At 37.7% G+C, this 14,405-nt stretch overlaps 1 protein-coding gene and 1 long non-coding RNA gene across 5 annotated transcripts in view; both read right to left on the reverse strand.

The window, feature by feature from the left end:
* Positions 1–14,405, reverse strand: part of BRAF (B-Raf proto-oncogene, serine/threonine kinase) — an 84,211-nt gene that overhangs the window by 24,814 nt on the left and 44,992 nt on the right. The window contains exons 7-11 of one of the 4 annotated variants that reach the window (XM_068190815.1): positions 13,525–13,644; positions 10,165–10,224; positions 5,213–5,372; positions 3,602–3,638; positions 2,093–2,212 (exon numbers count right to left, since the gene is read on the reverse strand). In XM_068190815.1, the coding sequence (XP_068046916.1) occupies positions 2,093–2,212; positions 3,602–3,638; positions 5,213–5,372; positions 10,165–10,224; positions 13,525–13,644 (497 nt within the window). The remainder of the gene's footprint in view (positions 1–2,092; positions 2,213–3,601; positions 3,639–5,212; positions 5,373–10,164; positions 10,225–13,524; positions 13,645–14,405) is intronic. The other 3 variants (XM_068190816.1, XM_068190817.1, XM_068190818.1) reach the window with 3 other exon arrangements.
* Positions 10,814–13,514, reverse strand: LOC137474347 (uncharacterized). Its single transcript, XR_010999314.1, has 2 exons — positions 12,513–13,514; positions 10,814–11,418 (listed from the first exon to the last, which is right to left on the reverse strand). It is a non-coding gene; the product is annotated as an uncharacterized lncRNA (long non-coding RNA).

Raw genomic sequence — 14,405 nt, forward strand, 5'->3', positions numbered from 1 at the left:
TGAAGCATATTCTAGGAAACACAAAAAGAACAGTATCACTGTAGCCTGTAGGTTATCTAAACAAATCTATGCAGGAAAATGTTACTAAGAGAGCTGTTTCAGAGCCCCAGTGGCCCTTTTCAAATAGAGCACTTCACCTAGACACTGCTTTTTAAAATACATCACAATTATTCCTAACAAGGTTATGCTGACCCTTTCAATGCAAAGGACATAAAATAGGGTCAACTGTTAATTAAATTCTTGCTGCTTTGCTAAACAATGTATGTCATTGAACAAGACCTCTAACATTCCACTGCCTTCTCTCACATCAGTGCTCTGGGAAGTGGTGGAAGACAATACTCCTCATATTCTCTTATAGAAACTCCTCTCTTAAGCAAAAAGTATCTCCTAATGGCAACTAGACTTCAAAAATGGACTTAGTGACTTTTTAAACTGCTGCTTAAGTTCAGTCACTCAGTACATGGTAATTTATCAGACTATACGTATCCATCACTGGACTCACTATGCTAAAATCTATACACTTGGAAGTGGATGCACAAAATTACATACCAACAGATACAAAATGGAACACAGCATCTGTAAACTGTCCCACATAATAACACAACAATAATGACGTATATTGGGTATCCTAACTACATTTCTAAGCAGCTGGAAGCCAGTAACCTGAAGGATGGACTTGTGTTCATGTTATGGCCACTACGCTGTCATTTATTTATTATATGATTAATCTGAAGTTAAACATACATGGAATTAAATGTATGATGTTCCCAGAACATGAGCAATTTTCCAAAGGTTTACTGGGCTACAGATTTCCTCTGCAACAGCAAAGATCTGGGATGCATTTTCTTTGAGGTAACTAAAATCTCCTATTTAAATTTTAATACTGCAATATGGGAACACTAGCACAGTATTCACCCTTCACCAAAAATGCACATGGCATTTCACTGTAGTTTCATGTTCTAGCACATGGCAGAATACTGTAGTTAATCTGTTCATAATAATACCAGATGGCCTGTTTTCAAGTTATTAGAGTCAAATACTTCAGATAATGCTGGATTTAAGTCAATAGCTTGGACTCTGAAGCAATAGATAACATATTTCATTCTGCAGCCAGTTTGCTTGTTGGGAACACCTGTCTTCTTACAATGACTTCTGGAAGATCTTGACAAGTTCAAAAGGTGAACTGCTTTTGATATATTCTCAAACAAGAGTCTTTGAAACAGCCAAGATGGTAGCATTTGAAAACCACACTACATGCACTGAACTAACAATTTCTACACGCATTATGTAGAGACACAAGTATGAACATTTCATGCTATTACTCAATAGTTGGTTTCTCCAGCATACGAAATCCCACAGAGTTTTTATGGGATTTTGTGCAATACAACAGATCCATTGACAGCTCAAGGCCTGAATTACCCCCATGGCCAATGACATGAAAATCTAAGTGTCTTATTTTACATAGTACAGGACAGAAATACTGTATAGTCAAATTTACTAACTAAATAAAAACTACTAAAACCATCTAGAGCCCCGATGTGGTGTCACTAGCACACTGTCAAAATGAAGTATTTGTTGAAAGCTGACATGACACATTACTTGACAAGCTTGAGACCTAACAAGATATCAATGGAAATGTTTGTAATTCACATTTGATTTCCTACATCACTTTTCAAAACAGAGAATATTAAATATAGAAGACCATTATAGCACTGAACTGACTTAAACTGAACAGTCAAGGAAATTCTAAGTTAAGGACATCATTTTATATTTAAAATCACTGCAATGCAATCCAATGCCCTTTGTTTAGAAACATTATGTTAAGGTCCACAGAAAAACCTCAACTATGAAATTCCTTGCTTTTGAAGATTTAAGTCAGACTTCACTTATAATAACTTTCAAGCGTGTAAAGGTGAAAGTGAGTATGTGTGAAAAGCACATTCAAAGCATTCCAGCCAGGCCAAGCAAAAAACAGAGGTGTTTTGATAAACTCACACACTTACATACACACGGTGTGAGGGTGAGGCACAAACAGCATCTGTGGTTTTACTTATTTTGTTTGGGTGAAAACAAGAAAGAAGAGCCCAACTACCTCTGAACACTGGGCCAGGCTCAAAATCAAACACTATTTCACTGGGGACAGAATGAAGGAGGGGACTGGGAGTCCGGGATTGGTATTTCCGAAGACAGCGCATCAGCTGGTTCAAAGGGGCTGTTAGAGAGAAAGAGACGGGCAGGCAGAGACAGAAAGACAGACACATAGAAGAAATGAAAGAAGTCATGGGAAATAACTAGGATGCTTTGACTCCTAATCATAGATTTCTTCTGTACTTTGAAGGAAAAAAAGTCAATTCCCAAGAACACCGTTTCAGGACTGGAAATAGCCAATTGTTTTCAGATGCCAAGCAGACAGTTTATGATCAAAAGTTAAAACCAACATGATCGCACAACATTTAAATGTTGGACAAAATGGTCAAAACTCTGGAGAGCCACACCTATCAACACATACAAAAAATAGCTTAAATGGCAATTTGCAATTAGTAGCTTGCAGGGTTAAAGGAAATTTCTTTCTTTAAAGTGCCTATTGCTGGCATTATTAAAGACAGCTCCATCAAACACAACACATCCTACCAAACACCAGATTTGCATGGGAGAAACAAAGTGAGTGGAAGTCCAGAGTACAAAACCTTTGAGATCAGGAAAGGGTGCACTATGGTAATTCAGACCCATACTTATGGCTGAAGCAAGTTATAATCAGTAGGAGATAACTGTGTTACTGATTTGGAGTTGGAAAAACTGTCATATGCCTGCCCTACTTAGTATTTCTCTATTTTCAATATTTCTGCTTTATTCTTATATTCATAGGAATAAATACAGCACATAAGAAGCCCTCTTCAGGACCTCGACAACCAGTGGGAGAAGTGACTTAAGAGGCCCGTGCACAACACGTGAAGAAAAATAAACCTCCTGGCACTAGTTCTGACTTAATTGTGAATTAGGGCAGTGAGTTACTGAAGGAAACATAAAAAGACCCGGCTTCAGTGTAAGATCCTAATAATCTGCTTCCAAGAGTAGCACAGGCATGCAGTACAGCAAAGCAGCAACTTCAGCAGGGGTAGAGGGGGAGAAGAACTGGAGTATTTCAAGCTGCTTTAGGATGCAGCAGTTCCTGTGGAAGGCCCATCTACCACAATGGTTTTCATTGAAAACCCCTGTTGTTTCCATGTGGGAAAAGGTAACAACAGGCATAAAAATCTTTGGGAAGTTGTAGGGTATCTGTGTGCAACCATGTGAGTGAATAAGTGTGTGTCTGTGTGTGGGTGAGAGAAAGAGTAAAAAAGTAATTTTAAAACTAAAACTAGATACTACTTCAAAACTTTTTCTCCTTCTGTCTCCCCCACTCCCAGAATGACCAGCAAATGACTCAAATCTTTGTGAAACAAATACTAAGTTCATGGACAAGCAAATGTAAATTCACTTCTTTGCTCTAGTCATATTTTGCATTGTGGCTGTGTTTTGTAGAAGAAAGTAGGGTAATTGGAAGGGACAAAACAGTTATGTAATTAAAAGTAACACAGTAGTTAGTTTAAATGCTACTTACCTCCCTCTCCTCGTAAACTCTGGTCTCTAATCAAGTCCTATAAAAAATTAAAAAGCTGTGTTTAATTTAGGTATTAACATTTATATTCTAGCATCAATTGAAACTGATAAGTTTGTGAATTCATAGTGTCATATGTTGCCCATGAAATGAAAGTGGTTTCCTACCCTGACTTACTAATAGCAGTGACTCAAAGAACTACTACACTTCTCAAAATTAAGTTGCTTTAAAACAGCATCTCTCTGCAGTAAAGCGAAATGTACACCCCCCAAAAGAGATGCTGACAAGAAAATACTGACTTAAAAACATAGCTGGTCAAAACACAGGAATAAATATTGAGTAAAATGTTCCTGTTACAGTAGCAGAAATGTTTGAATTGTCATATCAGAATCTCGGACATCAATTTTCTGTACTGAGGTACATCAGACAAATGAATCCTGCTTTGATTTTTCTTGTAAAAACACACCCGTTTTGCATAGCCAGGCACACTGTTCTTCTCAGAAATGACTAAGTGCAAAAGGCTTTCTTCATTTGCAATCCTCTGTGAGCTGAAACTATCTTTTGCAACACGCCCAGACTAAAAGCAAACTACACTAAGGATTCTATGAACAGGAGAAAATTCTAGCAGTTTGCTTCTGTATGTCCATTTTTATAATAAAGCCTTTTTTTGGATTACACTATTATATTTATTCCCTTCTTGTTCCATAATTATATTTGTTGCCTTACACACCTGTGCTTTGGCAAAAGCCCTGGCTATGCCTCATTTGCACCACTGCCATACCACATGCAAATGCCTACATAGCCACACTCTTAAAATTAACATTTCACCTTTCCCTCAGCTCACATGCAAAACTGATTTTGTGCCTCAGTTTCCAGGCAGATTTCAAGACTGCTCACCCAACAAATGACTAATTTCTAGAGAGCAGATTTAAGGATAAAATACGAACTGTGTATGTTAGCAGAGTTAGCAAAAGGCAACATCTTGAAAGGTCCTAACTGTCCTTATGCTAATACCAACCATTATTATTAGCTACATTTCACCATCCAGAGATTTCAAAACTGTGGAAAAAACCTTAATGTAGCAGTTTCTGAACACTGCAAAGGAATGCTCAGAAGAACATAAACTGGGCTCTTAAACTCTTAAGGAACTATCAGAATATGTGAACTCAGCTTAATTTAATTATTTAGTTTCCTTCAATGCCAAAATTATTACATGGAATACAAATACTAAAAAGTCTCTATCTTGCATAACAATGTGTTTAACACACAATGGTTTGCAAGAGTGGTTACTGGCTACAGCTAACAGCATTAGCCTTGGGACTAATGGCAGGAAAAAAACAAAGCAGTTGTTTGGGGCAGAGTGTTTCTTTGAAAATGAAAAGGACAGAACTGCTTGGCAGTTCTGCTTTCAGAGAATGGATTATTTGTGTTCTTACAGCCCTCAACACCAATAAAGAATCTATTAAAAAATGAAAAATCTTTGAAGATTCTGGCAGACCACTGAGGATTATCTTAGAAACACAGCGTACATCGTGTACACAATGAATTCAACACACTGATATTCACAAGGAACACATCACATCTATTCCTGATCTAATGGCTAGCAATACTTACATCAATATTGACTGGCTCGATTGTATTGATGTGGACGTTGGGAGCTGAAGAGGATCGGTCGCGTTGCCCAAATTGATTCCGATGGTCTTCATCTGCTGGTCGGAGGGGCTGTGGGATTGGAATGGATTTTGAAGGAGAAGGACTAGGGAGAATTGGTGGTCTGAGAAACAAAGTCAAGGAAAAAGAGGATTTAGGTCTACAAATGGCTTCAAACACTGCATAGTGGGTGTGGTAAGTCCTTTTCAATTATAATAATAAATAAAAGACTAATCTAAAGCCCTGAATAAAAACAATTCATAATGAATGGTTTCTACTCCTCTACGATCAATTGCAACAACTCTCTGCTGCATCAGCTACCTGATCACATGGCTGTGAAGTGTTCTGAGTTAAAACAAAGAAAACTCTACTATACTATGCCAAACTACTACTAATAAATCCTGATCTGAAAAACTCATGCTGACCAACATGCATTGCAGATAGCAAGATACTCTGCAGTTTCCTCACCTCTGAGTAAATGCAATACACTCATTTTAATGGCAACCAATTGAGACCTAAAAATGCTTAACATCTCATATTAATGTTACAGTCAGAAAATGTCATAAAACAAAATGTATGGATGGGATTATTTTTCAGCAAAGAAAGAGTGAAAATTACATCTGGTCATTCAAGCCAATTGATTAATAATTATATATTATTGATACTAAAAATAACATGGCCAATGTATCATTGATACTAAAAATAAACATATCACCCTTTAAGAAACAACTTTGAATAGCACAGCAGTTCAAATGTTATTTACAGTGCTACAATGCAATAGGTTTGACTGAAAAGGTAAGTGTTCAGAAGACACAAACAAGCTTCCTGAAGAAATGCAAACACTGCCAGTCATAAATGTAGATAAAGCCTTTAATTATGGTATAATGAGCTGAATATTCAAAAGACAAAACAACTAAACACCTGGGTTTTTTGTTTGTAAAAAGGCAGAAAGTCACCTCTTAGGTTATCCATTAATTTTGCTGAAGTGCAATGAACTGGCAATTATCTCTTACCCTAGTCAAGGTCAGTCACTGTTAAGCCTAATGATTCAATCTAATGGATGTAAGGCAAAAGGCTAATGAAAACACTTGCCACCTTTGTCAAAGAAAACTATATGGTAAAGTATACATGGTATCTGACAACAAGGTTTTTAAGAGCTGGTTTCTTTTTCTAAGTTCTAAAAGAGAAGTGGAGTCCTCCAGCCATTCCATGACTCATGGATTAATTATCAAGCCCACAAACAAAGGCAATGTCCACAGGGAGAAGCTTCAGAAACAAAACAGACAGCAGCATATAGCAGCAATATGTCCTGATGCCACCTCCTGTACACAGTGCTCCTTGGCCTCTTCAAAAGCCTTTGGGGAAACTAACATTTTCAACAGGATATCTTGGCATTTTTTCAGAAACAGGTCTGTTTTATAGCCTATTATCCTACCTTTCATTGAAAAGTTTATCCACTTTGGCATTGATCCCAGAAATCAGTGCTATCTGTATCCTAAGTACCTGCCATCTTTTCCTTCCTGGCCAACAATCTCACAATTGAAAATGGCAAAACGGTGCTTGTGAATTAATTCAAGTAACAGTCTAGTAAGTCTTCCAATGAAATACCTGACTATGTTTAAGTGGGGCAGGAGAGAAGAGGCAGGGAGTTTAACCCTGCTTAACTTGGAAAAAAAAAAGCAGTTACCTACTGTCACATGACAGTATAGATATTGGGAAGATATTGGGAAGACACTGGCAAGCAATGAACTAAAACTACCAATAGTCAAATCTCTGAGAAAGGGCCTTGAAAACCTCAGCATTTCAGAAGTTGTTTGTAATTTCAGAATTATTTTTTAAACGCAGTTGTTTACATACACATAAGCTGAAGTTTTCATTCACTGCTACACAAGTACCTTCAGGTAAAATATTGCAGACAAGGAAGTTTTGAACTCCTGCATGTGTTTGTGAGTAAATCATGTGACTAGAACACACAACAGGAGATGGGACACTGCACAGATCCCAGTGCAGGATTTGACTGACATTTAAAGGCATTCCATTCTCATGTCAAGGCAAGCGTGTCAAATGCTGCACAAAAAAGATATCAGAAGAAAAAAGTCTAACAAGTGTCTAAACCAGGCCAGCTATCCCAGTCATTGCTGGGATAGCTAACTTCTGCTTAAACTTCCTGAGAGTTCTCAGCTAATAAGGAAATTAAGGGAAATATATCACAACACCCATCAGATTCGGATTGCACCAGGACGGACTGTGACACACCATCTGAGCTCTGCCACATGACAAAAACAGAAGCAATCCGATATTCTGTGATCATGAGTAAGCCAAGGGAGAGAAAACCAGATTGAGGCAATATGGTTTCAATTACATCCTCCTTTGAGTCATAAATGGTCATCTGCTACTTCTGTATTTCTTGTCACAGGTCATCATGTCCATCATGTTGCTAACACAGATAGCATGCTACACCATACCATGTTTGAAAACAACTTGAACAGCTTTTTCTACTCATTAAATTCTTACTGGGGGAAGTCCAGACCTTTAGAAAATAATTGCAGGCTGATAAAGAATTATCTTTTTTCTTTTTCTTTTGTCTCTAAGAAGGAGGATCTCTGGGCTTTAGATAACAAAGAATCCAGAGATGAGAACCTCATAAGCAGTCAGCCACATGCTCCATCATGATTTTATTAATGTGTGTCCTTGAGACACTTTGAAAAATGTAGGTTATTTCTTCTAAATGGAATTTTTTCTTGAAAAAGATAACTAGTGCAGTAAAAGAGACAAAAGGTCTGCTAGCTAAGACAGCCTACTGAGATCACAAGCTCAGAAAAATATTACCACCAGCTTCTGTCTGTGTGTGGCAAAAGCTGGATCTTGGTCTGCATCAAGATCTTGTTCTATCAAAATCATGTCAACACAAAGAACACAGTGATCCTCAGAGCTACCAAAAGGCTGTTCCTACAGTATTCCTATACTGAAATTACTCAAGAGGAGTAGAAGTGACACTCGAGCTAAAAGGGTCAGATATCATCATTTGGAAAAGGGTGACATGGTCTATTCCAGGCCAGTTCCAAAACTAGTTCTTAGGCTATGGAAGCATAGTGCTGACAAAACACACTGCAAAACAAACAAAAAAAAATCCCAAAAAAAACCCCAAACAAAAATTCCCCTAAAAACCCCAAACACACCTAAAAAACTTAAAAAAAAAAAAAAAGAACCCCCACCCCTAAAAAAACAACAGGCTGAGGCTTAAATGGAACATGCAGTTTGAATATCAGGATCTGAGTTTCCGTTGCTCCTGTGGCCTTTGTGAACAGTTTACAGCCACCTTGCTAAAGGAGACCTTCTACAAGGAAGCAAGTAAATAACTTTCTCCCAGCCTCTGAGATGTGGGCACTCTTTTAACAAATTATTCTTGGCTTCTGAGGCAACAAGCTGATGTTGTCAAATCTCAATCTAATATGTTATAACCTTTCCTGGCAGTATGACAGGACATGCTTTTACCTTGGACCATATGTTTGGGATTAGTATATTGCTCCCTCCCTTTTTTATCACGCAAAACAGAAAGATGTTTTATCAGGAAACAAGAATAACTGATAAGAATAACTTATGCCCTTTACCAACCACAGCAAGTGCCCATGTGCCCATAGATTTACTATCCCACAAAACTGGGTCCACAAGAAAGAGTAAAGTAACTCAGAAATGTGTCTGCACATGTTATGCTATATAAACAAACAATCTTATAAAATCATATACAGTATGTCTATTGGATTTTAGAACTTGCAATGATATAAATTAGTTCACTTTACAAATGCAAAAGAAAATTTTAATACAGATTTTCCTTAATGTCCTGTACTCACCAATGTAATGTTTCATAAGTGTTTAAGAGCTGGTCTATGCAGGAAAGATTTTTCTTGACATTTTTCTTACGATAGGTGTATTTGAACTTCAAGTTTTTGTTGACTGCATTTTTGTTTTGCTGTACTTGAGCAAATGCCTGAACTGAAAATTCACATTCACCTAGCTTCAATTATAAGGTGTGCACCTGTTCCTTTTTAAAATTACAGCATCTCTCCCGGACTGCGATTTTCTTTCTCCTCCTCACACCCTGAACAAGTCCATCTCAGTTTAGCCACTGGGCACAGTGCTGCACACACTATTTACCTGTAAGGCTGCACACTCATATCCAAACCAAACTTACTGCAAGCTAAAATGCCTATCAAGGCTTTTTCTGGATTGTTTTTGTTTACACCAGAGTGTTAACACCAGGATTTGGTCGTTGTTACTGCTCCTAATAAAGAACACATTACACTTCCAGTTCCAAGCAGTTTCTAAGGACTGCTAAGGATCTGGGACACAATGGTATTTCAGCTATAGTAGCAAGCAGGTAAATTCAAATTGTGGAGGCCAAACAGGTTCTGATTTAATTACTGTGGTACTTCATAGACATTGCCCAGAAAAACCTAACTTTTTTTATTTCTTTCCTTATCCCTGCAGCCTGGAAATATTCAATAATTCCAAATCAAATGCCAATTTGTAGAAAAGGACAGCAATACCAGTTTGTAACTACAAGCTAAATATCTTTCTTGCAGCACCCTCTGAAGTCAGTCTAGAAGCATCATGGGACAGATATGTAAGTCATTACCCTACACAAATTAGTGCAGTTTTTTATACCATGACAACTTGTTTTCATCCATGTTGACTTGCAGGTGAAAAACAACTGCCAGGTGTACCACAATGGTGTGCACCCATTTATAATGGCCTTTATGCCCAGATCAAAGCTGATGAGCCTAAAACTCCTGACAGCTTCATATACCAGAGGTTATCAAGAGAACCACACTGTCACTGTTAGTCCTCCAAACCAGGCCCAGTTCACTAGCAGGTTTTTGCAAATAAAGTTTTGGAGAGCAAGAAGATTCTCTCACCTGTTGTATGGACTGAGAGTTTTCCAATTCTGATTTAAAGATTCTGATACCAAACCTTTTCTGCAAAGCAAGAATGCATATCAATTCAACTTGTATATTGTAGGAACACTAGGAACGTTTTCATGGAGAAACCTGGAAAAGGCCTAGTGCCAGGACTTTTAGGGGAAAAGTTCACTGTTTTATGCATTAAAACACAAACCTTTTGCTCACTTACACACCACAGGATCTAAATGGCATTGTAGCATTAAATGTAGTATTTTAAGACTGTATCTTCGCTTCCTTGGCTTTTCAGAAGCTTTTCTAGACATTCAAGTATCTTGGGCTGAAGCAGAATGATCAGCGAACATTTGGAAGACAGAAAGGAAAGCAGAGGTGTTTAATCACAAGCTGGAGCCTGCTCAAAGGCAAGGACTGGCAAGCTTCCAAGAACAGTGCACCAGACATTCCCCTTTTCTTCCCCCAACTTAGAAGACGAAGCATATTGGGAAATGTTGTTTTTCAAAGAGCCAAGATGTTGCCAACTTATTTCTCTTTTTCATGTATCTGAGACTGAGGGAACTGGGTTCACAGAAATTCTCTGCTTGCATTTTACAAGCCAAGATGGAGAACAAACTCCATGACAGTGCAATGAACGGAACAAATACAATGCCTGATATACAGTTTCCTTACTTCAATTTTATTACAAATGGCTCTTAGCAGGGAGACCTACGCTTTTCTTTCCAGTTAACTGCAAATTGTAACTAAAATGGTTGTTTTGGCACAACAGGGTAGTGTAAAAGGTAAGAACTAAAATGGGACACAACACCTAATGTGGAGGCCAGACACATTTTATAAAGGGTTCAGAAACGTGAAATGGAATCATATGGGCTCCTACATCTTGGGGTGGAAAACCTGGAGGGACTGCCTATGGCTCACAGTTGGAAGAATGAAAGGCTACAGGCCTGGATTGCGTTAGGATGTTGCACACGAGCAAAGTGAAACAGTTCTCCAGCACGATTAGCAGCTTTTGCATCATGTCCAATGGTCTTTTCCTTTATGTCCCTTTCTCTTCCAAACTTTTCCATTTGTTCCCATTGCACCCTTTCGCTCTCGAACTTGTCTTGCAACACAAACTTCCTTCTTTTGGGCACTTTGCCTGCCACTGGGATCCCTTCACAAGGCTAGGGATGAAGAAGAATGTTTGCCTTCTCTTTCCTCAGGTTTACCAAACGATCAGTAACAGCCCTTCATCTGCGAGTTATTCCATGCAAGATGCTAGAACAGAGAAATCAAAGGAACAATTATTAATCTAGGAAGTGTTATTAAAGTGCCAATTCCTCATATTTTCCATCCCACTGTTCAGCTCTCAAATTTCCATCCCATATTCTCTTCCTAGACAAGATAAGCTCAAATGTCAGCCTTTTTTTTAATTCCAGTTGAGCTGCTGTCCATTATTGTAACAGTCCTCTTTAACAAAACCAAAGGTGAGTACACATTTTTATATAAAAGGTTAGCTTTTAAAATTCAGCTAGATTAATATTTCCACAATTATGTTCTTAAAAAACAGAGAAGTATGATTAAAGAAACACATGAAAGATAATTAGAAAAAGGTATGGACAGTGTTATATGCTCATCCAGTAAAATCTGAGCTACTTCTGGACAGGAAATACTACATACACAGATGCTAGGGGAACACTGTATGACTAACATGCATATTACATATGAACACCAGCTGATAATCATAAACCATTTTCAAAATGAACAATTTTGCAGACATGATGCATGCCTTTTTTTTTTTATCAATAAAGTGTACAACAAAGTAAAAAGCAGAATGGAGAAGCTAGAAATCTTTTACATCCCCTGCAATTGCAAACATGTAGAGATGCAACCCTTGAGAAAAGCTCCTAAACGGCAACTAGCAAGTGTATACATAATAATGCTAACATTTAAATGTGAAGCTTAAGACCTCAAGGCATTAGCCAGCTTTGGTCTCAAGGTTTTTCTTTCTGTTTTCACTTCACAAAATGAAGACTGCTTGAAGTAGCTGGTAAGAATGGACCAAAGTGAGGCAAAGGCAATTGAAAAGCAGGACAATTTAGAATATTAAGATTAGGGCTATATAGTGTCTTTGACATACACTAGTGTTTAACACGGGTGGTACAAACAAGTTTCTTCATGAATAAATGTTCTAGCCCAGTTACAATTTTGGCTGTAGCATGACAAATACTTGACAAGCAGCCTTGCCCACAATCTGCTCTACTAATACCCACAGCATCTAAAGGCAACATTCACTACCTTGAAGAAGTACTTTTGAGTTCACTTGAATCTGCACAAAATAGTACAAGAAAGAACAAAATCTCTGTACTTACCAAGTGAGGTTCCCTCTGCAGGACTGTCAATCTGTTTTCCTGGGAGGCATTTTATTTGGTCTTCCATCAAACAGTCTTGGCTGCCCAGAGAATTTATCTTCTAGTTAAGAGTCCAGAGGTGCCTGCATAGCTTCCAGTGTGTTTCTGCTTTTGTTTAGGCACAATTTTCACTAATCCAAGAGAGCCTTGCTGCCACAATCAGCTCAATTCCACACAGCACACATGTCCTGCGAATGGTTTTCTGAAGGCTTCTGTATTTGGTGTTCTTAATAAATATGCACCGGATTTCTTGAGTGTGATATACATCCCTGAATTACTCTTCCCTGGACATTTGTTCAACTACCTAATGGTGGATGGTGTCATTGATCTCTTTGCTACTGGGAACGTAATTTAGATATGGTCTCTTATCTCTTCATGCAGAAAGGGTCCAGAATCTTTATTGGAAATGGTGAGTTTTAGAGGTCTACTTTTACAAAACCTGGAGCTGCAGCAACAGATGCTGTTGGTATACCCCAACATGAACAGGAAGAAGACAGCTGGTCTGGAGGATACTAAAGCAGTCTATGTGGAAAAGCTACTAAAACAGTATTAGGAACCTGGAACTGGCACCTGTTCTCATCAGCCTTATAGTAACGTGGTTTATTCTCAAACTGACATATGTCACTTCAAAGCATATAAATTATAATTTAATGACCAACTAAAAGAAGTTGTGAGGATATAATTTTGGTTTAAATTAATTTTAAGTATAAAATCTTTCCAGTTTAGACCAGGTCTAAGCTATTATGTAGAAGAAATCAGTTTAACAGGTAATACCCCAATTCTGCAGACAGTTACACACACATTTAACCTAGGCTCATTACAAATTTATAGAATTAGTGTGAATGAAAACATTCACTTCTTTTAAGTTAAGCATAGGTGGATATATTTGCCTGAGAAGCCAGATTACAACAATGCAGAGCTGCAAAGCAGTACTGAAATGTCATGTTATTAAACAGCAGGAATAAGTTCATACCCAACAGAATCTGAGGGGGGCACTGAGGGGTATGATCCAGATGCTGGGGTGGTTTCTCCTAAGGAGGCCTCCTCTGGTGGTATGGGGTGATGTTCAAAGAACTTGGAGACAAACAGCAAACTGTGAGGCAAGAACAAAACAAAAACAACCTAACTTGTGCAAAACCCAGAAGTTTCACGATATAATACTCAAACTACAAAAAAGATCCAAAACTTCACTGATTAAATTTTAAATTTAAAAATAAAAGATCATACACATTAAAATTGCAAGATATGTTAAAAGTATTATTTACTTCACAGAGGATCAAAAGTTCATGCCTTAAATACAAACTTTGTGGAAATTCATTTTTTAATCTTTTAGATGGAATTGCAAACATCTGGTTCTTCAAGAATGCACCATTTCTATCTATCAGCACATAAACTTACACCCTGAGCACAAACTCCAGAGGTGCCAATGGAAACAGTTACAAATACTAAAATAAACTGAAATTAAATTCCTTCTTGGTGAGAAAAATAGCATTTTAAATTATTCCTTATACAAGAATCTATTTAAAAGACTTAATAGCCTCTGCTGAAACTAATCAAATAGAACAGACCCAGTTTACAACAGATCCTAAATCTACATCAAAGACTGACACAAATAGTTCAGTAACTCAATCCAAGAACTCTGGACTGTTTGGGTCTTTCTCCCTTATGTTTCTTACCTAAGCATTAATCTTGCTACCGGATTTATTTTCAATTATTGTAAAACCAACTGCAATTTCACTATCATCAACTAGTGTCTCTTAACATTTTTTCTGGTTGAAGGGAATAAACCCACAGCTAAATTTTAAACACGGCCCTAGCCACCACACAATAAAGAACCAGTTTTGATTAATAATA

The sequence above is a fragment of the Anomalospiza imberbis genome, chromosome 5, assembly GCF_031753505.1.
Source record: "Anomalospiza imberbis isolate Cuckoo-Finch-1a 21T00152 chromosome 5, ASM3175350v1, whole genome shotgun sequence".
Classification (NCBI taxonomy): domain Eukaryota; kingdom Metazoa; phylum Chordata; class Aves; order Passeriformes; family Viduidae; genus Anomalospiza; species Anomalospiza imberbis.